Source organism: Cervus canadensis, chromosome 13 (assembly GCF_019320065.1).
Source record: "Cervus canadensis isolate Bull #8, Minnesota chromosome 13, ASM1932006v1, whole genome shotgun sequence".
Taxonomy (NCBI): Eukaryota; Metazoa; Chordata; class Mammalia; order Artiodactyla; family Cervidae; genus Cervus; species Cervus canadensis.
In genome coordinates, this window is record NC_057398.1 from 19,310,970 (window position 1) to 19,335,994 (window position 25,025).

Sequence of the window (25,025 nt, forward strand, 5' to 3'; positions counted from 1 at the left end):
AAGAGACAGTTAGGTGGTCTGGTACGCCCATCTCTTAAAGAATTTTCCACACATTTGTTGTGATCCATACAGGCAAAGGCTTTAGCATAGTCAATGAAGCAGAAGTTTTTCTGGAACTTCCTTGCTTTCTCCATGATGCAACAGATGTTGGCAATTTGATCTCTGGTTCCTCTCTCTGCCTCTTTGAAACCCAGCATGTATATCTGGAAGTTCCCAGTTCATATACTGCTGAAACCTAGCTTAAAGGATTTTCAGCATAACCTTGCTAGCATGTGAAATGAATGCAATTGTATGATAGTTTGAACATTCTTTGGCGTTGTTCTTCTTTGGGATTGGAATGAAAACTGACTTTTTCCAGTCCTGTGGCCACTGTTCAGGTTTTCAAATTTACTGACATATTGAGTGCAGAACTTTCACAGCTTTATCTTTTAGGATTTTAAACAGCTCTGCTGAAGTTCTGTCACCTCCAATAGCTTCATTCAGAGTAATGCTTCCTACTGCCCACTTGACTTTACACTCCAGGATGTCCAGCTCTAGTTGAGTGACCACATCATTGTAGCTATCTGGGTCATTATGACCGCTCTTACATAGTTCTGTGTATTCTTACCATCTCTTCTTAATCTCTTCTGCTTCTATTAGGTCCTTACTGTTTCTGTCCTCTATCATGCCCATCCTTGCCATGAAATGTTCCCTTGATATCTCCAATTTTCTTGACAAGATCTCTAGTATTTCTCATTCTAATATTTTCCTCTATTTCTTTGCATTGTTCATTTAAGAAGGCCTTTTTATTGCTCCTTGTTATTCTTTGGAACTCTGCATTCAGCTGGATACATCTTTCCCTTTCTCACTTGCTTTTCGCTTCTCTTCTTTCCTCAGCTATTTGTAAGTCTCCTCAGAGACTTACAAGTCTCCTCAGACAACTACTTTGCCTTATTGCATTTCTTTTTCTTTCGGATGGTTTTGGTCACTGCCTCCTGTACAATTTTACAAACCTCCGTCCATACTTCTTTAAGCACTCTATCAAATCTAATCCCGTGAGTCTATTCATCATCTCCTCTGTATAATCATAAAGGATTTGATTTAGTTCATACCTGAATTACCTAGTGGTTTTCCCTACTTTCTTCAATTTGAGCCTGAATTTTGCTATAAGGAGTTCATGATCTGAGCCACAGTCAGCTCCCTGTCTTGTTTTTGCTGACTGTATAGAGTTTCTCCATCTTTGGCTGCAACGAACATAATCAATCTGATTTCTCTATTGGCCATCTGGTGATGTCCATGTGTAGAATTGCCTCTTGGGTTGTTGGAAAAGGGTGTTTGCCATGACCAGTGCATCCTCTTGACAAAACTCTGTTACCCTTTGCCATGCTTCATTTTGTACTCCAAGGCCAAACTTGCCTATTATTCCTGGTGTCTCGTGACTTCCTAGTTTTGCATTTCAATCCTCTATGATGAAAAGGACATCTCTTTTTTGGTGTTAGCCCTAGATGGTGTTGTAGGTCTTCATAGAACTGGCCAACTTCAGCTTCTCCAGCATCAGCAGTTGGGACATAGACTTGGATTACTGTCATGTTGAATGGTTTGCCTTGGAAACAAACTGAGATCATTCTGTCGTTTACAAGGTTGCACCCAAGTACTGTATTTCAGACTCTTTTGTTGACTATTAGGGCTATTCCATTTCTTCTAAGGGATTCTTGCCCACAATATTAGCTATAATGGTCATCTGAATTAAATTTGCCCCTTCCTGTCCATTTTCATTCACTGATTCCTAAGAGGTCAATGTTCACTCTTGCCATCTCCTGCTTGACCACATCCAGTTTACCTTGATTCACAGACCTAACATTCCAGTTCCTATGCAATATTGTTCTTTATAGCATCAGACTTTACTTTCACCAGCAGACACATCCAGAACTGAGTGTCATTTCCGCTTTGGCCCAGCTGCTTCATTCTTTCTGGAGCTATTAGTAATTGCCCTTTGCTCTTCCCCCATAGGGCAATGAACACCTTCAGACCTAGGGGGTTCATCTTCCAGTGTCATATTTTTTTGCCTCTTCATACTGTTCATGGGGTTCTCAAGGCAAAAATGCTGAAGTGGTTTGAAGTGGTTTCCCTTCTCCAGTGGATCACACTTTGTCAGCACTCTCCACCATGACCTGTCCATCTTGGGTGGCCCTACAAAGCGTGGATCACAGCTTCACTGAGTTACACAAGGCCGTGACCCATAAGGGGCAAAATAAGTAAGTAGCTGAATTTGTGGATTTGGAGTTTAGATTGGAAGGCTGTTGATTACAGATAAATATTTAACAGTTATCTGCATTTATTTAAAGCCAAGAAAGTAAATTATATTGCCAAAGGAGAACTTGTGAAATGACCAGGGGACAAGGCCTTATTTGGACAGGAACCTAGTCACAAAAAGGGTCAGGGAAGAAAGAGGAGACTGGAAAGGAGGCTAAAAGTTGCCTCAGAAGTGTGAAAGGAAAAAAAAAAAAAAAGAAGAAGTGTGAAAGGGTCACAAGGAAAGCCAAAAGCGAAGAGAGAAGGAGTCAACAGTGTTGAATACCTCAGTGGACTCTGCACAAATATTGACTAAAGACTGTCCTTCAGAAGTTTATTGCAGCAATATTTATAAAACAAATTTATACTTAAGTTCAATGCCCACAATAGGAAAATGCAGTTAAAAAGCATAATATAAACCATACAAGATATTTTATAGCAATTTTAAATTATGCTGTAGCATTATGCACATGGCATAGAAAAATAGTCACAGTATATTAGGATATTTTTCCAAAATGAAAATACTTTTCCTGATAACACACTATTGCTATAAAATATTTGAGCATTACAGAGAAATTAATCATCTCAACCCTCAGAAGTAACAACTTGAATCACTTTGTTGAATATGCTAGTCTGCTTTATCCACATATAAACACATTCATACAAATGAAATAATAAATATATGTTCCTTCATCTGCTTTTCTCAATAACATATCATGGGTGATTCTTATTTCACTATATAATCATCTATTTTATCTGTATGGAATTCTACTACTTGAACATACCATAATTTATGAAAGTAATTTTCTATTGCTCAGTATTTATATTGTCTCTTATATTTTGTTATAAATAATACTGTAATTAATATTCTTATATAGATATATGCTCAAATTATCAGATAGGCTACATAGTTATATTTAAACTTTAAAAGAAATAAGGGATTGAAACTATGAAAGATTACAAAAATAATCAGATTTGAAAAAGAACCGAATAGAACTTGAACAATTAAATTTCAAACAACAGAAAGCTTTAAGAGCAGATTAAACTCTGCTAAAGAGAAAATTAGTGAATTGGAAATTAAGTCAGAAGAAATCATCCAGGATTCAATGAAGGAAGGCAAAGAGAAAATATGAAGAATTAAAAGACACTGGGGACGGATTCCAACATATATCCATTCAGAGTTACAGAAGGAAAGGAAAGAGAAAATACAGTAGAGACAACAATTGAAGAGATGACGACTGAGAATTTTCCAAATCCAGTGAAAGATACCCAGCCAAAGAATCAAAAAACCAAGAGAATCCCAAGTAGAATTTGAAAAGAAAAACTTCATCCACATTTATCAGAGTGAAACCACAAAATGCCAAAGTAAAAAAGAATATCTTAAATGCAGCCAGAGAGAAGAGATTAACTTCAAAAGAATGGACAGCTGGATTTTTATTTATGCCTGTGCTGGGTCTTCCTTGCTACATGGGCTTTTCTCTAGTTGCAACGACTGGGGGCTACTCGTTGTTGCAGTGCACAGACTTATTGCTGTGGCTTCTCTTGTTGCAGAGCACGGGCTCTAGGGTGCGCAGAGCACAGGCTCAGCAGCTGCGGCACAAAGGCTGAGTTGCTCCGCAGCACGTGGGATCTTCCCATACCAGGGATCAAACCCATGTCTCCTGCATTGGCAGATGTATTATTTACCACTGAGCCACAAAGGAAGTCTGACAGCTGGATTTTCAATTGTCAGTTTAGTAACAATAAAACCTGGAAAACAGTGGAAACAGTATCTTCTATGTGCAGAGAGAAAATCATCCTAGAATTGTATACACAACAGCAACAAAAAATTAAGAATGAGGGTGAAAAAAAGACATTTTCAGGCAACCAAAAATTAAGTTTGCCTTCAGTAGGTCCTCACTAATGAAAATTCTAAAGATTAAGGCAGAAGGAAAGAGAAGAATAATTCAATGCAATTAGACAAGAAAAAGCAATTAAAGGCATAATAATTGCGGGGGGGGGGGGAAGAGGTAACTATATCTATGCGTAGGTGGTTTAATTGAATATCTGGAGAACCCAGAAGAATTTATTGAAAAACTATTTAAATAATAAGATAATTTAATAGAGTCACCATACAAAAAATTAAAATACAGAAATCAGTAATATATACACAGTTACCAATTAGAAGGTATAATGGAAAAGAAGTTTCCATTTAAAATATCAAAAAATAAAATATTCAAGCCTACCTTACAAGAAAAGTGCAAAATGAGAAAACAATAAAACATTATTAAAAGGCATACAGGTGGACATCCTACCAGCCATATTCTTCACAAGACTACTCAACAGCATAAATGTGTGTTCTAAGTTAGTATATAAATTTAATATCACTTGAGTTTTAAAGAATCATATATTTTCTAAAGGGAGATTATATAGAAGAATAAATAAACAAGAATAGCCATCAAACACCCCAAAAAGATTAGTGAAGAAGTGCTGGCCCTACCAAATATAAAAATGTATCATAAGGCCTCAATAATTAAAAGACTGTGGTGATGACTAATGAATAGACAAATTAATATAAAATAATAGAAAACCTAGACACAGACTTAGGTTGAATATAGCTAGTTTCAAATGTTAGAAATATCATAATATTGAATAGTGGGAAATACTACAATGTGGAGGACATATCAGCCTTTTCATATAAACTCAAAGACTGAACTAGGATCAGAAGGTAGGGAAAAAGCTACAAGGAAATGTCTTATCATTTTGTTCAATAAAAGAATAATGTTCTAATAGTCACTGCTCACCAAAAACAAATGGACTAACTCTGAAAGTTCTCTATCACTTCAGGTACTCAAACACAGGCCTAATGATCAGCTGTGTAGGTGTTACACTAAGATTCATGCATCTGAAGGTTGGTTGAATTCAACGACCTTTAAAATCCTTTCTGTTCTTAAGTCTTTGTGATTCTGTTTAGGTCTTGAATTTTTTCCTAGATCAGAAGAGCAGCCAAGATCATATCTATGGTACTTCATTAAGTTTCCAAAACTGTATTTTAATTTAAGATGTATAATGTTAATGAAATCATTCAGTGGTTAATTCAAAATAATTCTGGCCAAGATCTGGGTAGCAAAGAAAAAATGAGAATTTGTTAAGGGTGTACAACTTAAAAAGGTGGTGTTTTTTTCAGTGTTTAAATGTAAAATAAGGAGTTCCCTGGTAGTCTAGTGGTTATGATTCAGAACTTTCATTGTTGTGGCCCAGGTTCAACCCCTGGTTGGGGAACTCCCACAAGCCACATAGTAGAGCCAAAATTAAAAAAAAAAAAAAATTTTAAATAAATGTAAAACAGAAGTCCTGCAAGTGTATAGACAGAAACTTCCTTCTTAGATCCAAGAGCATTGACATATACGCCATCAGATCACACCTGTATAGTTTATGGCTCCAATAGCAACAGGAGCTTCTTCAGGCTTTGCTGGAGACGAACTCCATCAAACGGACTGAAGTAAAAATAAACATTTGTGACTGCCATTGTGTGCTTAGTCACTCAGTTGTGTCTGACTCTTTGCAACCCGACAGATGGAGCCCGCCAGGCTCCTCTGTCCATGGGGATTCTCCAGACAAGAATACTGGAGTGGGTTGCCATGCCCTCCTCCAGAGGCTCTTCCCAACCCAGGGATTGAACCCAGGTCTTGTGCATTGCAGGATTCATTGCAGGATTCTTTCATTGCAGGATTCTTTACCATCTGAGCCACGAGGGAAGCCATTAGGTACATGATATTCATTGACTTGGGATCCTCAGTTAACAGGTGGTTAAAACTATAGGATTAACATAGCAATGTGGAGAGTGTTGAATGAGAGGGAAAATAAACCAAGGAAAGAATATCAACATTTAAGAGGCAGGCAGAGGTGGAAGACTACAGGAAGGAGTATGAAAAGAAAGAAATAGGAGAAAGATGGAATTTTTGTCTTGCAAAGAGAGATGACCAAAAAAGTGAATGGTTAACAGGATCAAATACTACAGAGAAGTCAGGTTAAATATGGGCTTGGAGACACCTGGATCTGACAATAAGATCACTGGGGGACTTTACATAGTTTTAAGAAAAGTGATTGTAAAAAAAAAAAAGAAAAGAAAAGTGATTGTGCTAGGAAGAAGGGAAATAAGTAGTAAAGGAGGAGAAAAAAAATCAAGGGACATATTTTTTCAGATGGGAGGGAGACTGTGATTATAGATTGCTAACACATTGATAAAATGGAATCATTAGAGAGGAAGGCATTAAAGATACTACAGAAAGAAGACAATGCACATGAGATTAAACACCCAAAGGAAGACATAACCTTGGCTGGGAAGACAGAGACTCAGTGGAGAAGGAGGGGTGTGGGCAGAAGTAGAGAAGTCTGAGGATAGGCCTCAGGAAGTGGCGGGGCAGCTCCCCGCTGTAATACATTGTGCTGTGGTCAGTTGTGTCCCACTCTTTGTGACCCTATGGACTATAGTCTGTCAGGCTCCTCAGTCCATGGGATTTTCCAGGCAAGAATACTGGACTGGGTTGCCATATCCTAGGAGGCAAAATCACCCTCCAAGAAAGGGAAGAGAGATGTTTGGGTGAGGACTCTCTTCTTTAGAAGAGAGAAGAGCAGCCAGTGCTCTTGGTTAGAACCCAAACTCTCATAGAGTAAATGAATGAGGATTCAAAACATTGGTTGGAAAAAGTCAAGGCACTCTTATCTACTGAAATACAGGAAGAGTGTGAACGATGACCAGTGCTAATGCATGGCAAATACCTCTTCTCCAAGTAGCTGCCGTTTTTCTTCATGTGTCAGTAACTTTATTTTTCTGCCTCTGAGGCCAGAAAGGAGGCGAGAGGACGTGGTGATCCAGTCATAACATTCTTTCTGAGAAGAGACAAAAGGTAATCACTAAACAGGAAAAATCAGATCATACCAACTCGTTCATTCACTTACTCCTACTGAGGAACTGCTAAGAGTAATTCCTTCAACATTTAACTTTAAATTCCTTTAAATATAACTCCATTCAGTTAACTTTGTATCAGCTCAGAGATTTGTGCAGAAGTGATTTTCTATTAATATAGACCTAAATCACATCATCTCTTATCAACAGGGTTTGGGATCTGGGTTGAAATGGGACAAGTAGTAAAGTGCTATAAAACTAGAGGCAGAAAGGTTGTTGGATTTACTAAGGTCTAATGACTTGTCCCAATAAATGTTATGCAACTGACCAGGGTCAATTACAATTATATGACAATAACAGCAGCAAACACTTATGTAGCACTCTGCTCTACGCATTGTACATTACTAACTCATTTGATCCTCATTATGAGACTATTACTATCCTCATTTTTTAAGATGAGGAAACTGAGGAACACAGCAGTTAAATATCTCGCTCAAGGTCACATATACATTTATGTACTGTGTTTAGATTCTAATCCAGGTGGCCAGGGCTCTTAACCATTACAAAAATATTACTTCTCCTGCCCCCAGTAAAGTGAGTGAATAGACTTGAAGCACTTTTTTAGAAAAGGAGCTCATCTCTTATCAAGATAACACGATTGGTCCCCAACAGGTCTTATTGCCTCAAAGGGAACAGAAAAACTACCTTTACTAAGATCACCTACCACTAAGCTTTGGACTCAGTGTTTAAAAGATGCATTATTCCTTATTAGTGAGAAAAAGCAGAGGGAACTAAGAAGCATTATTTTCTCTGGGGAAGGGGATTTGGTCATTCACACCATCAAAAAAAAAAAAAAAAAAAACCAAATATAGTACCATGTGGGGAAATAATCACCCACTTTAGGTCCTCGAAGCAAACCATAAAAAGCAGTAATATGTCTCATATTTTTCTCATGATTAAACTTTTATTGTGGAATTATTGTGAAAAATCAGAGCCAAAAAATTTTTTAAAATCTAGTCCAAACCCTGTGTTATAAATAAGGAATAGAAGCCTCTTCAGATAAATAAGTTTACCACAGCTCTGTTACCATCACTGTTTAAATTTTGCATTCAAAGAGTTAGCTCAATGTCTTACTGCATATCAGAAAAGAGGATCAAACAAGGGAGATCAAAGTATTGGGTTCTAATCCTTAGTTCTTCTAATTGGTTGTGGCTTCTTGAGTAAACTCTTAACAGTCTTCATCTATTAAAAACAGATGAAGCTGTTGGTTTACTCTAGATGCCCCCTATGTACCGGGGAGCTGATAAAACATTTATTGGTGGAGGGGGGGATCCCTAATTTGTAGCATTCATTGAATTCCAAAATATATACTCTCATAGGGCAATTTCAATGGTAGTCATCAATTTAGTATGGTATCACTGAATGTGGAGTTGGGAAGAAGTCTGCACAGTCAGCTCTTGTGAGCCAGCCTGAGCCTCCATCATACCACTGCCCCTAAAGATCCTTCCAGCCACAAAATTTGATGCATATTTTAACTTTATCATACCTAGAACAAAAACATTTGTCAACTTTGAAAACAGTAATGACATTTTAAAAGTTTTAGTTCTTCAGAGTTAGTTCACCATCCATGAGAAATAAACTATTTTCAGCTGAATTGCATTCTATAAAGCAGATCCTAGTCATTTTCTTACAAACTTCTGAGACATTGAAAATACTGCCATAGAACATCTGGTGGGAAAAATATCACTACGAGTCTTTAAAACAATTATTTACTTATTTGGCTGCACAGGGCCTTAGTTGTGGCATGTGGGGTCTTTCAATTGTAGCATGTGGAATCTAGTTCCCTGACCAGTGATCAAACCCAGGCCCCAGCATTGGGAGTGTGGAGTCTTAGTCACTGGACCATCAGGGAAGTCCCAATAAGAATTTCTGATAAAAGCTTCATGGCTCCCACTGAAAAAAATAAATAAATAAATTTAAAAAAAAAAAAAGCTTCATGGCTATCTATAGAATCAAGGAAGTTTTCCTAAAAAACCTTTAACATCACCTTTGATGAGCTAGACGGAGATAGCTCGGTTGCCAATCAATACACGTGAATCTCCTTCCATCAATACTCTGATTCTGATAACATCTGATTCAGGGCTGTTAATTAATGCTTCTGATGTGAAAAGACTAAAATTCTTGTCTGGGGAGAAGGAGAAGGTCCTAAATGTTAAGCCTATTGTAGAGGATCAAAAACAAGAGAACAAAAGGCTACAGGAGATAGTCTAATAAGTGGTGGGTCTACAGTAGTAATGTAGTTATTAAGAATCCATCATCTCCAGGTCCCCCCAAAAGGGTAGCAAAGCTGAGATCTCTGAGTTTACCTCCTGAAACACTGCAAGAGGCAACTCTCCAGCACCACTCTTCAAAGTCATACTCTTTTCAGAGGCCCAAATCCTAAAAAACTGGCAGCAGTATCTTGGGCAACATAAAGGTTACTGTAACCCAAGGAGGATAGCAGGGTCTTGATAGATTACACAGGGCAAGACAAGAAAGAATGGCATCAATTTCAGCCAGAAGTCAGTTTGAAGGGCACCAGCCAGAAGTCTTCTCATTTCTATCATGGTAGGTATTTCTTTGGCATTGAAAGGATTGTTCCTTCCCACATGTTCTCAGAACTATCAGGTGCTGGTCAGTGTGTGTCTTTCACCAGTCTTGGCCTGCTGAAGTTTATCTCAGAAATCTTTCCAGGTAATCTGCTGATTGCTCAAATTATGAACAAACGCCAAGGCATCAGTGACTCTAACACATTATAGATGATCAACCTAACACACTTGAAAAAAGACATCTGGCTTATTCTAGGTTTTCAGCAGCTGCTTCAGCTGTAGTGGACCCAGTGTTGTACTCTGACTGGATGCCAGGACTCTTTGACATAGTGCTTCTAAACAGCGAATGAAAACATAAGCAAGTCTCATTTCCAAGTGAAGCAGCTGATATGCACTGAGATCATCTTTTTTTCAGAAATAGGCATAGGGGTAAGAATCCCAAGAACTGAGTCCTCTTGAAAGATGGCAGCCCAGCTGGGTGAGGTCCAAATGAATACATCAGGATCAGATTGGAGGTAAATAGGGTCATTAGTTACTACACTGCCTTGATGGTCTTGGGGAACTAGATCATCCCCAAGACTTTATGAAGACTTCTCTAGGGGATTATTATGGTAGAGTGAAGTATGAACCATCAGTAAGGGTGATCAAACTCCAGAGGATGCTGACTTAAGGGGCCTCCTGCTCCAGAAACCAGTCCAGCATCATGCAACTCTCACATTTATCAGGAAGGAGCCCAAGAAATATCAGATTGTGGGAAACCATCATTAAGGTCAAATATCAGTCCTTTGGGTTGCAAGATGTTCTTCTTCAGGTACTGGAATGTAGCTGGAGTGTGCTACAAGCCACACAGCATCATAGTATGCCCACACTAGAGAAAGCTTCTCTGGAGAACCATCTTCTACTCTTCACCTTGTAGGATATGCATAAGGCCATATAAGTTCCAGAGTCTGATGTCATAAAGATTCACATACCACACAGGTTGTCCAGGAGACGAGGGGAAGACAGTTGTAGTCAGGATGGGGATGAATTTGAAATGAAGATAACCCTAATGAGAGGGGTTTGTTGCTGTTACTAAGTCGCTTCAGTTGTGTCCAACTCTGCAACCCTGTAGATGGCAGCCCACCAGACTCCCCCACCTCTGGGATTCTGCAGGCAAGAACACTGGAGTGGGTTGCCATTTCCTTCTCCAATGCATGAAAGTGAAAAGTGAAAGTGAAGTCGCTCAGTTGTGTCTGACTTTTAGTGACCCCATGGACTGCAGCCTACCAGGCTCCTCTGTCCCTGGGATTTTCCAGGCAAGAGTACTGGAGTGGGTAGCCATTTCCTTCTCCAGAAATAATATATAATTCTATACAAATTGCTCTATAAAATAGAGGAGTAAAAAATACTTCCCAACTCATTTTAAGAGGCTAACATTACCCCTAATATCAAAACCAAAAATATTAGAAAACAAAGTAAACTATTAATATATAATCAGTATCTTCAAGAACATCAATGCAAAAATTCTACACAAAACTTCAACCAATTGAATTTAGTAATATATAAAAAGATAGTATACCATGATGAAGTGGGGTTTATCCCAGGAACATTAAGGTTCATTTAATACTCAATTCAAAAATCAATCAGGGACTTCTCTGGTGGCCCAGTGGTTAAGAATCTGCCTTCCAATGCAGGGAACACGAGTTTGATCTCTGGCCAGAGAACTAAGATCCCACATGCCCATGGGGCAACTAAACCCATGCACCACAACTAGAGAACCCAAGCACTGCAACTACTGACCCTGTATGTCCTAAAGCCTGTGCTTCACAAAAAAAGCCTGTGCCCTGCAACTAGAGAAAGTCTACGCAACACAATGAAGATCCAGCACAGTCATAAATAAATAAATAAATAAATGTTAGTTGTCATGTTAAAAGACTAAATAAGACAACTCATCGACCGTCTCAGCAGAGGCAGAAAAGGGATTTGATAAAATCCAACATTCATTCCTGACTCTAAAAAGGTTTTTAACAAACAAGGAATAAAAATAAAGCTTCCTCAATATGATCAAGGACATATAGGAAAAGCCTACACTTTCCATTATACTTAAAGATGACAGAATAAATACTTTCCCCCTAAACTATAACAAGGATGTCTGTTCTCACCACTTTTACTCAATCTGGTATTGGAGACTCTAGTTAGTGCAAGAAGTCGAGAAAAAGAAATTAAAGGCATGAAGATTAGAAAAAAGAAATAAAACTGTCCTTATCTGCAGATGACATAATTATGTACATAGAAAATTCTAAGGAATCTGAAAAAAAAAAAACTTCTTAGCAGGGATAAGTGAGTTCAGTAAGGTCACAAGATATGAAATAAATATATTTAAAAAATCATGATACAATGCTCATTGTAGCACTGTGTTCAATAGCCTAGACATGGAAGCAACCTAAATGTCCATCAACAGAGGAATAAAGATGTGATACGTATATATATACATATAACGGAATAGTACTCAATCATAAAAAGAATGAATTACTGACATTTGCAACAACATGGATGGACACAGAGATTATCATACTAAGTGAAGTCAGACAGAGAATGATAAATGTCATATCACTCATATGTGGAATCTAATTTTAAAAAATTTTTTAATCATTTTTTAAAAATGATACAAATGAACTTTTACAAAACAGAAAGTCTTACAGATATCAAAAACAAGGTTATTAAAAAAAAAAAAAAAACAAGCTTATGATTACCAAAGGGGAAAACATGGGGGGAAGGGATAAATCAAGAGCTTGGGATGAACATACCCAAACTATTATATACAAGATAGATAATGAACAAGGACATCCTATAGAGCACAGGGAACTCTACTGAATATTCTGTGATCACCTATAAGAAAAAAGAATCTAAAAAGGAATGAATAGAGACTTCCTGGTGGTCCAGTGGATAAGAATCTGCCTGCTAATGCAGGGGACATGGGTTCAGTCCCTGATCTGGGAAGATCTCATGTGTCACGGAGCAACTAAGTCCATGGCGCCACAACTACTGAATCCTGCATGCCTCCTATCTGAGCTCTGCAACAAGAGAAGCCACCACAATGAGAAGCCTGTGCGCTACAAGAAAGAGTAGCTCTTGCTCTCCACGACTAGAGGAAGCTTGTGTGTGCAGCAACAAAGACCCAGCGCAGCCAAAAATAAATAAATACCTAAAAAGAATGAATACATGTATATGTATAACTGAATCACTGTGCGTACACCTGAAACTAACACAACACCATAAATCAACTATATGCCAATAAAATTAAAATTATTAAAAACCAGTGATAATCCTGTTACCAAAGAATAACAACACATTGAAATTACAGAACAATATAATTTGCAACAGCACCAAAATATAAAATACATAGGAATAAACCTTACAAAGACCTATATACTGAAAACTACAAAACTTTGCTGAAAGAAATAAAGAACTTAAATGAAGAGATATACAATCTTCACAGGCCCAAAAAGACTCAATACTGTTAGGATATCATTTTTCCACAAATTAATCAATAGATAAAATGTAATCATAAGAAAAATCCCAACAGGTTTCTTTGGAAACATTGATAAGCTAATTCTAAAAACTTCACATATGGAAAGCAAAGGACCGAGAATAGCCTGGGCAATCTTGAAAAAGAACAAATTTGGAGGATTTACATTACTAATCTTAGAACATTATAAAACAGTTTGATAATGGTGACAATGTTGACACACAGATCAATAGAACATAGTAGAATATCCAGAATAATATCCATATATACGATCAATGTGCTGTGGTTAGTCTCTCAGTCATGTCTGACTCTTTGGGACCCCATGGACTGTAGCCTGCCAGGCTCCTCTGTCCATGGGGATTCTCCAGGCAAGAATACTAGAGTGGGCTGCTGTGCCCTCCAGATTTTTAAAAAAGATGAAAAGGCTTCTGAATAGAGAGAGGGTAGTTTTTTCAACACATGGTGCTAAACAACTGGATATCCAAGTGCCAAAATGTGAACTTCAACCCATATCTGGCACCAGAAAAGAAAAAAATGGGTCACTCAAAATGGGTCACAGATCTGGACCCACAAAGCTTAAAACTATAAATCTTCAGATGTTACTATACAAAATTTTTCTTAGATAACAATACCAAAAGAAGACCCATAAAAGAAAAAAAAATGATAGATTGAACTTCATCAGTTGAGAAATTCCCCTTTTTGAAAGACATTGTTAAGAGAAGAAAAGGAAGTCACAGACTGAGAGCAAATACTTCTAAATCACACATCCGTTAAAGGACTTTTATCTAGAATATACAAAGTACTTTCAAATTCAATGATAACAAAACAAACCAATAATAAAAGGCCAAAGATTTGAGCAGATACTTTGCCTTTTTTCCATGAATAGTTTATTAATTTTATTTCACTTGTAATGACTTAAATATATCAAGTAACCAGTAACCAAATTATAAAACAATTGTATTTCTTTTTTTAGCATTTTTCCAGTTTTACTGATATATAATTGATGTATAACACTGCATATGTTTCATATGTACAACATAATGATTTGATATATGTATGTATTGCAAAATGATTACCACAACAAATTCAGTTAATATCCATTACCTCACATAGTTACATTTTTTTTTTCTTGTGATAACTTTTAGGATCTACCCTCTTAGCAACTTTGTACCTTTCACCAAAGGAGATGTAATGCCAAATAATCCCATGAAAAGATGTTCAACGTCACTGATCATGAAGGAAATGCAAATTAAAACTACAATGGCATACCACAAGCCACTTACTGGAATGTCTAAAATTGAAATCACTGACCGAATCAAATTTTGGTGAGGGTGTGAAACAACTGGAACATTCATATACTGCTAGCAGGAACGTAGAAGACAGTTTCTCAAAAAGCTAAAAACACAAGCCATATGACCTAACCATCCCATTTCTAGATATTTATTTAAGACAAATGAAAGCAATACATATGTACATGCATATCCATTAAAGCTTTATTTGTAATAATAAAAAAATGGAAATAATTCAAACATTCATCAACAAAGAATGGTTGATAAATGGTGTATTTCCATTCAATGAGATACTGCTCAGCACTAAAAAGCAATTTTGATAAAAGCAACAGTATGTGTGAATCTAAAAATAATTCTGCTTCGTCAAAGAAGTCAGACAAAGAAATGTATATATTCTGTATGATTCAACTTATATAAATTCTAAAACTTGAAAACTAATCTTTGGTGTTAGAAGATGATCAGACGTTGCCTGGGACAGGACAAGGCTGTAAGGAGAGATTGATTATAAAGGGGTACAAGGAAACTTTGAGTTTGTTGGATATGCTCCTTTTTCAATCATAGTGATTATTTTACAAGTGTTATGTACATTTTAGAAATTATCAAATTGCACATTTAAATATGTGCAGTTTGTTGTAAAGCAATTACGCCTAAAAAGTCTACTTACAACAAAAGTAAGTGGAATATAGAGTTATTACCTTCATCTTCTCCAGTTCATTAAGTTCCTTATCAGGATTTTTTTCTAAGTGACTTGCTTTATTCACAGCCATAGCTACTACCAGCTCTTTGCAACAACTGCAAAAAAAAAAAAAAAAAAAACCACACACACACACACACATACAGAGCATCACCTTTTTATTACTGGTTTCTCCTATAAGTCCAATACAGTGGACATTTACCATAATAATTAAGCTACTGACTGACCACATAATAATTTGTTTCTTGCTCAGTTTCTCAGTCCTATCCTCTCCCTCCCCTCCATTCAAGTCATGTTCAACCATTGGTAACACTGAATGGAAATGAAGGTGAAACTGACTAAATTGTTAAAGCAACTTCCCAAATCTGAAGTAATCATAGTGAGTACGCTTCCTAGTTAATAAAGTACAGTTTTATAGACATCTTATTTGATGGGAATCTTCTAGTTTTTTAGATATAAGGCTTTTTTCCTCTTTTTAAAAAAATTTGTCTGCACTGGGTCTTAGTTGTGGCATGTGGGATTTAGTTTCCTGACAAGGGATCAAACCCAAGCCTCTGGCAATGAGAGCTCAGAGTCTTAGCCACTGGACCATCAGGAAAGTTCCTCACTTTTTGCTTTTTTAAAATATGTTTTGGTTGGTGTTTAGTGAAATATATAAAAGCATACATTCAATTTTCCATGGAATTACATATGCAAATTATACTTACTCCCCCCACAGTAGGTGCAAAACTGCAATTTATTTATGCAATTGGTTTGTTTTGTTTTTTTTGTTGTTTTACTTCTCACTCCCTCATACATATACACTTCCTATCCTGCTTATGCGAACACTGTTTTCAAAGGAATTCTAAAGTAATTAAGAGAACACCAAAATTTCACATTCCAACAGGACAGTGTTGAAGATAGTTTAAAAACTGAACTAGTATTTCTTTCAGGGTTTTAAAACAATCCCTTATTGCTACCACTAACTGCCCTTCTCTCCTCTGCTTTTTTTAAAAATTTTTAATGGAGTAGAGTTGATTTACAATGTTTTTCCTCTGCTTTATGTCACGTTTAATTTTCAACAGAAATAATAAAATAACCAGATAGTTTCACCTGCTCAAATAGCTGGAATATTGGGTCAACTTTTTTGCCAGGGCAATTGCATCTAGCTCTAACTTGGCAATTCCTAGGTCATGTTTTTCAACACTATTCTCCAAATTTATGAGAGTATCTGGATCAGGAAAGTCAGGTATCATTAAAATCAGCAAATTTACCATCCACCGGATCATGGGTATATGCAATTCATCCATCTGTTAAAAAAAAAAAAAAAAGATTATAATATAAATGACCCATTTAAAATAAATCAAACAGCAAAAACCATATAAAGTTTAAAATAGAACTGTTTTGTAACAAATCAATTATCACATCAATCCAAGTCCAATCAATCCAATCTAATCAATTAAATCCTTAGTGAGATCAGAGTCAGGTCTTTGTGAGGAAGTGTCAGGCCTTAGTGAGGACCATAGGCTTTAGTGAGGAGCTGATATAAATTAAATCAGTCAAACCAAACTAATCAAACTAATCAATCTAATTTACTCAATCAATCCTTCAATCAAATCAAGCCCAGCAAGGATTTAGTGAGGACCAGAGTTAGGGGTGTTGTAGGTATTCATAGAACTGTTCAACTTCAGCTTCTTCAGTGTTACGGTTGGGGCATAGGCTTGGATTACCGTGATATTGAATGGTTTGCCTTGGAAGTGAACAGAGATCATTCTGTTGTTTTTGAGATTGCATCCAAGTACTGCATTTCGGACTCTTTTGTTGACCATGATGGCTACTCCATTTCTTCTAAGGAGTATGGAATGAAGCAGGGCAAAGGCTATTAGAGTTTTGTCAAGAGAACTCACTGCTCATAGCAAACACAGTCTTCCAACAACACAAGAGAAGACTCTACACATGGACATCACCAGATGGTCAACACCGAAATCAGATTGATTATATTCTTTGCAGCCAAAGATGGAGAAGCTCTATACAGTCAGCAAAAACAAGACTGGGAGCTGACTGTGGCTCAGATCATGAACTCCTTATTGCCAAATTCAGACTTAAACTGAAGAAAGTAGGGAAAACCACTAGACCATTCACATATGACCTAAATCAAATCCCTTATGACTATACTGTGAAAGTGAGAAATAGATATAAGGGACTAGATCTGATAGACAGAGAGCCTGATGAACTATGGACGGAGTTTGTGACATTGTACAGGAGACAGGGATCAAGACCATCCCCATGGAAAAGAAATGCAAAAAAGCAAAATGGCTGTCTGAGAAGGCCTTACAAATAGCTGTGAAAAGAAGAGAAGCGAAAAGCAAAGGTGAAAAGGAAAGATATTCCCATTTGAATGCAGAGCTCCAAAGAATAGCCAGGAGAGATAGGAAAGCCTTCCTCGGTGATCAATGCAAAGAAATAGGGGAAAACAATAGAATGGGAAAGACCAGAGATCCCTTCAAGAAAATTAGAGATACCAAGGGAACATTTCATGCAAAGATGGGTTCGATAAAGGACAGAAATGGTATGGACTTAACAGAAGTAGAAGATATTAAGAAGAGGTGGCAAGAATACACAGAAGAACTGTACAAAAAAGATCTTCACGACCCAGATAATCACAATGGTGTGATCACTCACCTAGAGCCAGACATCCTGGAATGTGAAGTCAGGTGGGCCTTAGAAAGCATCACTATGAACAAAGCTAGTGGAGGTGACAGAATTCCAGTTGAGCTATTTCAAATCCTGAAAGATGATGCTGTGAAAGTGCTGTACTCAATATGCCAGCAAATTCAGAAAACTCGGCAGTGGCCACAGGACTAGAAAATGTCAGTTTCCATTCCAATCCCAAAGAAAGGAAATGCCAAAGAATGCTCAAACTACTGCACAATTGCACTCATCTCACACGCTAGTAAAGTAATGCTCAAAATTCTCCAAGTCAGGCTTCAGCAAAACGTGAACCGTGAACTTCCAGATGTTCAAGCTGGTTTTAGAAAAGGCAGAGGAACCAGAGATCAAATTGCCAATATCCACTGGATCATCGAGAAAGCAAGAGAGTTCCAGAAAAACATCTATTTCTGCTTTATTGACGCCAAAGCCTTTGACTGTGTGGATCACAATAAACTGTGGAAAATTCTGAAAGAGATGGAAATACCAGACCACCTGACCTGCCTCCTGAGAAACCTGTATGCAGGTCAGGAAGCAACAGTTAGAACTGGACATGGAACAACAGACTGGTTACAAATAGGAAAAGGAGTATGTCAAGGCTGTATATTGTCACCCTGCTTATTTAACTTATATGTAGAGTACATCATGAGAAACGCTAGGCTGGAAGAAGCACAAGCTGGAATCAAGATTTCCGGGAGAAATATCAATAACCTCAGATATGCAGATGACACCACCCTTATGGCAGAGAGTGAAGAGGCCTCTTGATGAAAGTGAAAGAGGAGAGTGAAAAAGTTGGCTTAAAGCTTAACATTCAGAAAACTAAGATCATGGCATCTGATCCCATCACTTCATGGGAAATAGATGGGGAGACAGTGGAAACAGTGTCAGACTTTATTTTTCTAGGCTCCAAAATCCCTGCAGATGGTGACTGCAGCCATGAAATTAAAAGACGCTTACTTCTTGGAAAGAAAGTTATGACCAACCTAGATGGCATATTAAAAAGCAGAGACATTACTTTGCCAAAAAACGTACGTCTAGTCAAGGCTATGGTTTTTCCAGCGGTCATGTATGGATGTGAGAGTTGGACTGTGAAGAAAGCTGAGCGCCGAAAAATTGATGCTTTTGAACTGTGGTGTTGGAGAAGACTCTTGAGAGTCCCTTGGACTGCAAGGAGATCCAACCAGTCCATCCTAAAGGAGATCAGCCCTGGGTGTTCATTGGAAGGACTGATGCTGAAGCTGAAACTCCAATACTTTGGCCACCTCATGTGAAGAGTTGACTCATTGGAAAAGACCCTGATGCTGGGAGGGATTGGGGGCAGGAGGAGAAGGGTACGACAGAGGATGAGATGGCTGGATGGCATCACCGACTCAATGGGTATGAGTTTGAGTAAACTCCGGGAGTTGGTGATGGACAGGGGGGCCTAGCACGCAGCGATTCATGGGATCGCAGAGTCGGACACGACTGAGCGACTGAACTGAACTGAACTGAACTGAGTTAGGGGAAGGGCAACTCTTCCTGAGAAAGAGTTAAAATGACTACTACCTTTCACAAGTCAAAGATATTTTCCCCACTAACTAAGACCCTGTTGCTTCTCTATTACACTAATTCTTCTTAGAGAATTAATTCTCTAAACTGTTCTTTCATACATCAATGGCCTGGATGATACTGTCATTGAAAGAACTCATTTTTGTTTACATAAAATATTAATAAATCCTTAGACCATGCTTATGAAATAAAGTCATATTTATTATCTTTGTTTCAAACCTATATTAAAGAGATTAAATGACAGAAACAAGGTCATGCAATACTTCACAGATGAATTTAAAATTAGAATCAAATTAAACACAGAAGAATATCTTTTACTTTCACAAAGATACGGAATCATTCTCTTTAATTAGATAAAGAGTGAAAATGATTTTTATAATAAATCAAAGATTTACTGTGATTCAGATACCAAATTCTTAGGAGAAATTTTAAGATGAAGTGTTTTGTAAAAAGGCAGGTTTGTTTCAAATTTATTGATCTTTTCAGGGATGACAAGTGGCAAAACAGCCATCTCCTAGCTGATATTAAAAAAAAAAATCACAATTCAAGCCTTTAAAATATAATTGATTTTGGGATTTCCCTGGTCCAGTGGCTGAGACTCTATTCTTCCAAAGCAAGGGGAACAGGTTTGATCCCTGGTTGGGGAACTAAAATTCCCCATGCCTAATGGCATGGTCAAAAATTTTTTTTAATATATAATAATGATGTTAACAATGAGTGAAAGAAATCTGGGCTTCCCAGATGGCGCTAGTAGTAAAGAACCTGCCTGCCAATGTAGGAGGTGAGGATTCAATCAATAGGTCAGGAAGATCCCCTGGAGGAGGGTATGGTAACCCACTCCAGTATTCTTGCCTAGAGAAGCCCATGGACAAAGGAGCCTGGTGGGCTATAATCCATAGCATCACAAAGAATAGGATACAACTGAAGTGATTTAGCATGCACCCACACAAAAGAAATTTATGCTATAGAGCAGTCATTTTGAAAATGGACAGTTGGAAGGATTTCCTTCTTGGTTTGATTTTGCTGCTGAAAATGAAATATGGATCACTTTTAAAAACTCTCAAATTCATATACTTGAAAATCTGGAAATAAGTTTCTAATTGTTTTAAAATCTTACAAATAAAGTGTTTCAATTGATTGCCAATCTTTTGTTTAAAAAAAGAAATGCTGCATTGCCTAATGATTATAAAAACAACTGACTGACATTATGGCAAATGGAAAATTTTACTATAATGAATTTCTTCAATTTGGATCGCTTCTTTGCAAGCTCTTATTTTAGCAATGACAGTCCTTAAAAAAAAAGTAACAAAGTAAACTGAACTTAGCAGACCTTCAGATGGCTTTGTCACTAAGTATTAACCTGTGCTTATAAAAAAATTATGAAGCCTGTTTGATCAAATCAATTTTTTAAAAAATCATTACTAAAAATAATTTTTAAATATTATTCATCTCATCCCTTTTGACTAGTCATATATATTTTACAATGTAGAAAAAAAGTCAATAGATTAAGTCTCACATGTAAGTTAGAAATGAATTGTTCAATGATTTTTTGCTGGTAGAGATACACAATAAAAAATCTTTGAAGATCGGTTTTACTGCCAAGCAGCACAAATTATATGAAGGTATAAAGAAAAAAACAAAAAGATATCTGGAAGAAAGTGGATCAGAAAGAAAAATGAAAGGTGAGTGAAATAAGGATAAAATTTTCCATTTTAAAATACTTATACCAGTTAATATAGATTAATATGGATATATACAGTTCCTTGAGAAATATATAATCTTGCAAGCTTTATATTCAGTTTAACTACATTATAATCTTATAGCATCAAAATGGAGATGTATAGAGAAGTATATAAAGGTACTTTCTAAATAATCCTATATCATAAAAACTGAATTCCATAATATTAAAAATTGAGACTATAATTCCCCAGAGATAATCCCCAATAGTAAACTGAGTATCTTATCAAAGAAGGTGTTAATGTAGCAAGACCATAAAACATCAGCAATGTTGGAATATCCTTTCTTACTTCAAAGAAATATTTATTGAGTCTCACTATGTGACAGGTACTCTCCCACCCTTTTTCTTCTTACTTCTGGTTGTGTTCTAAATCAGAAATTTCTCATAGGTCTGGTGATCCCCTGTATCCATATTTCCAGTCTTAACATATTTGCTCCTCAACTCTTTGTGTTTCTATATTTACAACATGCTCACAGACTGATATAATGCTTCATAAGTAACATTCCCATATAACACACTGATCTCTGCCTTTCAAATTCCTAATTTAAGCAATATTAAAATTAGCTAAATTCTTTTTATCAATTTTGTAACATCGAATATTTGCATATTATATTTACTTATAATAAGAGACTCCTGTGTAAATTTAGATTATAATTAAGACTAGGAAGTGGGAGTAAATATAATAAACTAAGACATCCACTGGAAATTATTACTTCATGTTGTGATAGTTAAGAAGTCCACAGGTTCAGTTCCTCAGAATGGCAGGGCAATTCCCTATTCTAATAAATATAAACCAATTGTATTGTAGCATTTTGTCTTTCTTCCTAGAAACACATTTCAGTCATCCCTTCAGCCAGTCAAGGGCACCAACATAAATCCTTAAAATGATTAACACTATTGAGGGAAAATTTTTTTCAGTATACTGAGTAAAGATAGTAACTGGATCTCAAAAACTTTTGATCATTGCTGAAACTTCATTCCAAATGCAGTAACATACCTCATTTAAAAATCCACTGAAAATCATTTGAGTAATTATGTCAGATCCCATTTTGCCCTCCCAATCACCTACTTCAGTTGGATAGCCATGACATGGTTTTTTTCCTTGAAGAAAACTCACAGCCAAGGCAAAAAACAATCTAATAAATTCCTGCAAGTACATACTTGGCGCTGAAGTTCCATGTTACCATTGTTAATCTCACTGCCTATCTTCAAAAGCCATTGTTGAATCATGTTAAATATATGTGTTTGTAGTTCCCTGAAGGGAAAAACAAGTAAAATAAAGGTAAGTGCCTTACTTAAGAGTATAAAAGTAAATATTAGATAAAAGAAAGAGTTTCATTTGGCTGGGCCTAGTAAACTTTGGTGTGGACAATTGTTTGAGAACTCAGAGAAAGGTGAATCAAAGCCTTAAGATATTTGGTAGAACGGCTGCTCACTGACAACCTTCCTAACCTCACCTCACATAGGTAGCCAGTTGTGAATAATGTAGACCTTACCTTCAGTGTTAGCTCTCTACTGTAAAAACTCACACTCACACCCTTTACATTCACTTCTATACCTGTGAGAACACAGGTATAGAATTCACAGGTGTGAATTTTAAAATCCTCTCAAGAGATCAACTTTCAACATGACAGTGTGAAGAGAAAAGGTGACCCACTCTCTGGTGAAATTAGTAAAATTACTAAAATAAAACAAAACATTGAAAGCCTCTGGAAATGGTTTTAAGGACAGACAGCAACTGAAGAAATACATATTCAAGACAATTTATGAAGAGTCAGTTGGAAAGGCAGGAGTCCAGGGTATTTGAACCAAAACTACTCCTGTTCTTCCCCTTCTCAGCTCAGTGAGGCATAAACTGCGCTGTAGATCACTGTAGTTAAGAACCCAGGACTCACTCACCCTCCAGCCCCCAGTCAGATGGCTTTCTTCCTAAGAGGAACAGGATGTCAAGATTTCTCATTTGATCCCAAATACCCATTACTGAGGCTAAGTACTGAGAAGTGGGGACTCCTTTCTACCCATGAGATAGCTATGAGAACCTACAGGCCGGAATCCAAATCTATGTACTGCGGAACAGTGCCAATAATGTATAATAATGAATCCAACTGAGACTTCATCTCATTAATTTTTTCATTAAGTCCCTCCCATTCTTCAAGAAGCAGGTCAGGAAACTCCAGGAGGCTTTCCAACTTGAAAGAACAGAATTCAAAAGAACTAATCAAACTTGGAAGAATTTTAGAGGTACCTGGAAAAATGAGAAAATCATTAACTTTTGGAAGTAGTTATAAGTCTACTATTTCAACAATAAATTATTAGATACTAATGGGTAGGGGCATATCTTCTTTTAGTTTCATATTACTCTACAGCTTGCCTAGCAGAGAATCTTGCAAAGAGTAGTTCCTAAACAAATATTTAGTGAATAAAAACTATCTAATCAGTGCTTTTCTAACTGATGGACTATTTTCATTGATGATAGTTTTTACTTTGTCTTATCTTCTTGGTGGACAATGAAATGCATTAAACACAGAAACCACGAACTACAGTTTCTGTTAAAGGCATTCACTGAGTTATCCTGTTAAGAAGACAATGATGAAAAACAGCTTCTTCATGATTACAGAATAGTTAAAACAGAAACAAGAACAGATAATAGTTCTTGAGTCATTTTTTAGGTCATTGTTCAGGTTTACATATAGTTTTGGTCTGCTGCTGCTGCTAAGTCGCTTCAGCCATGTCCAACTCTGTGCAACCCCACAGACGGCAGCCCACCAGGCTCCGCCATCCCTGGGATTCTCCAGGCAAGAACACTGGAGTGGGTTGCCAATTCCTTCTCTAATGCATGAAAGTGAAAATTGAAAGTGAAGTTGCTCAGTCGTGTCCGACTCTTAGTGACCCCACGGACTGCAGTCTACCAGGCTCCTTCATCCATGGGATTTTCCAGGCAAGAGTACTGGAGTGGGTTGCCATTGCCTTCTCCGAGTTTTGGTCTGAATAAGGACCAAGTCTAGATCCTTATTTTTGATTGATTCACTGTGACATCGTGGCAAAATACCCTCTCCAAACAAATGGTGGTGGTGGTGGTTTAGTCTCTAAGTTATGTCCGACTCTTGTAACCGCATGGACTATAGCCTACCAGGCTCCTCCGTCCACAGGATTCTCCAGGCCAGAATACTGGAGTGGGTTGCCATTTCCTTCTCCAGGGGATCTTCCTGACCCAGGGGGCAAACCCGGGTCTCCTGCATTGCAGGTAGGTGCTTTACCGTCTGAGCCACATTAAACTCATCAAATGGTATATTTGAATAGATGCATTGTAATGAATTATATCTCAATAAAGTGATACTCAATGCTTTATTTTGCTTGATTTTTAAAACTAAATGTATTATTTTGATTTTCAATATTAATTGTATTGAAACTAATAATTAGTATTAAAATGCCTCATACTGTCAAACCATCTAATTATCTTTACCATTGTTTTTTTCCTTACCATTATCCCCATTTATTCTTATTTCAAATTCTTTGTAGAGTCTTGCTATATTTTTCAAAATTTCCTCCATGAGCTTCTGCTCTGGTGGTATATTTCCCTCCATACTTTTATGGCGACCAAATATCCCAAGCCCAATATCTGTCCAGTTTTCCTGTAACCGTTTAATAATCTTGAGAGAATCATATTTTGACACTAGAAGATCCCCAGAAAATTTGTCTCTGTCTTCAGTCAACATCTGGAGAGTGAAAGGGGGATGAGGAAATTAGTACATTATTCACTAATGATTTCATCAAAGTCTACTCAGGTGACTCCCAAATATTTTGGAGTTATAT

General features: G+C 37.0%; 1 protein-coding gene across 1 annotated transcript in view; it reads right to left on the bottom strand.

The window, feature by feature from the left end:
• AXDND1 (axonemal dynein light chain domain containing 1) overlaps window positions 1-25,025 on the bottom strand; it is a 71,209-nt gene that overhangs the window by 14,408 nt on the left and 31,776 nt on the right. The window contains exons 16-21 of the mRNA XM_043486052.1: window positions 24,694-24,928; window positions 23,256-23,457; window positions 22,374-22,467; window positions 16,331-16,527; window positions 15,240-15,336; window positions 7,033-7,143 (exon numbers count right to left, since the gene is read on the bottom strand). Of these exons, the coding sequence (XP_043341987.1) occupies window positions 7,033-7,143; window positions 15,240-15,336; window positions 16,331-16,527; window positions 22,374-22,467; window positions 23,256-23,457; window positions 24,694-24,928 (936 nt within the window). The remainder of the gene's footprint in view (window positions 1-7,032; window positions 7,144-15,239; window positions 15,337-16,330; window positions 16,528-22,373; window positions 22,468-23,255; window positions 23,458-24,693; window positions 24,929-25,025) is intronic.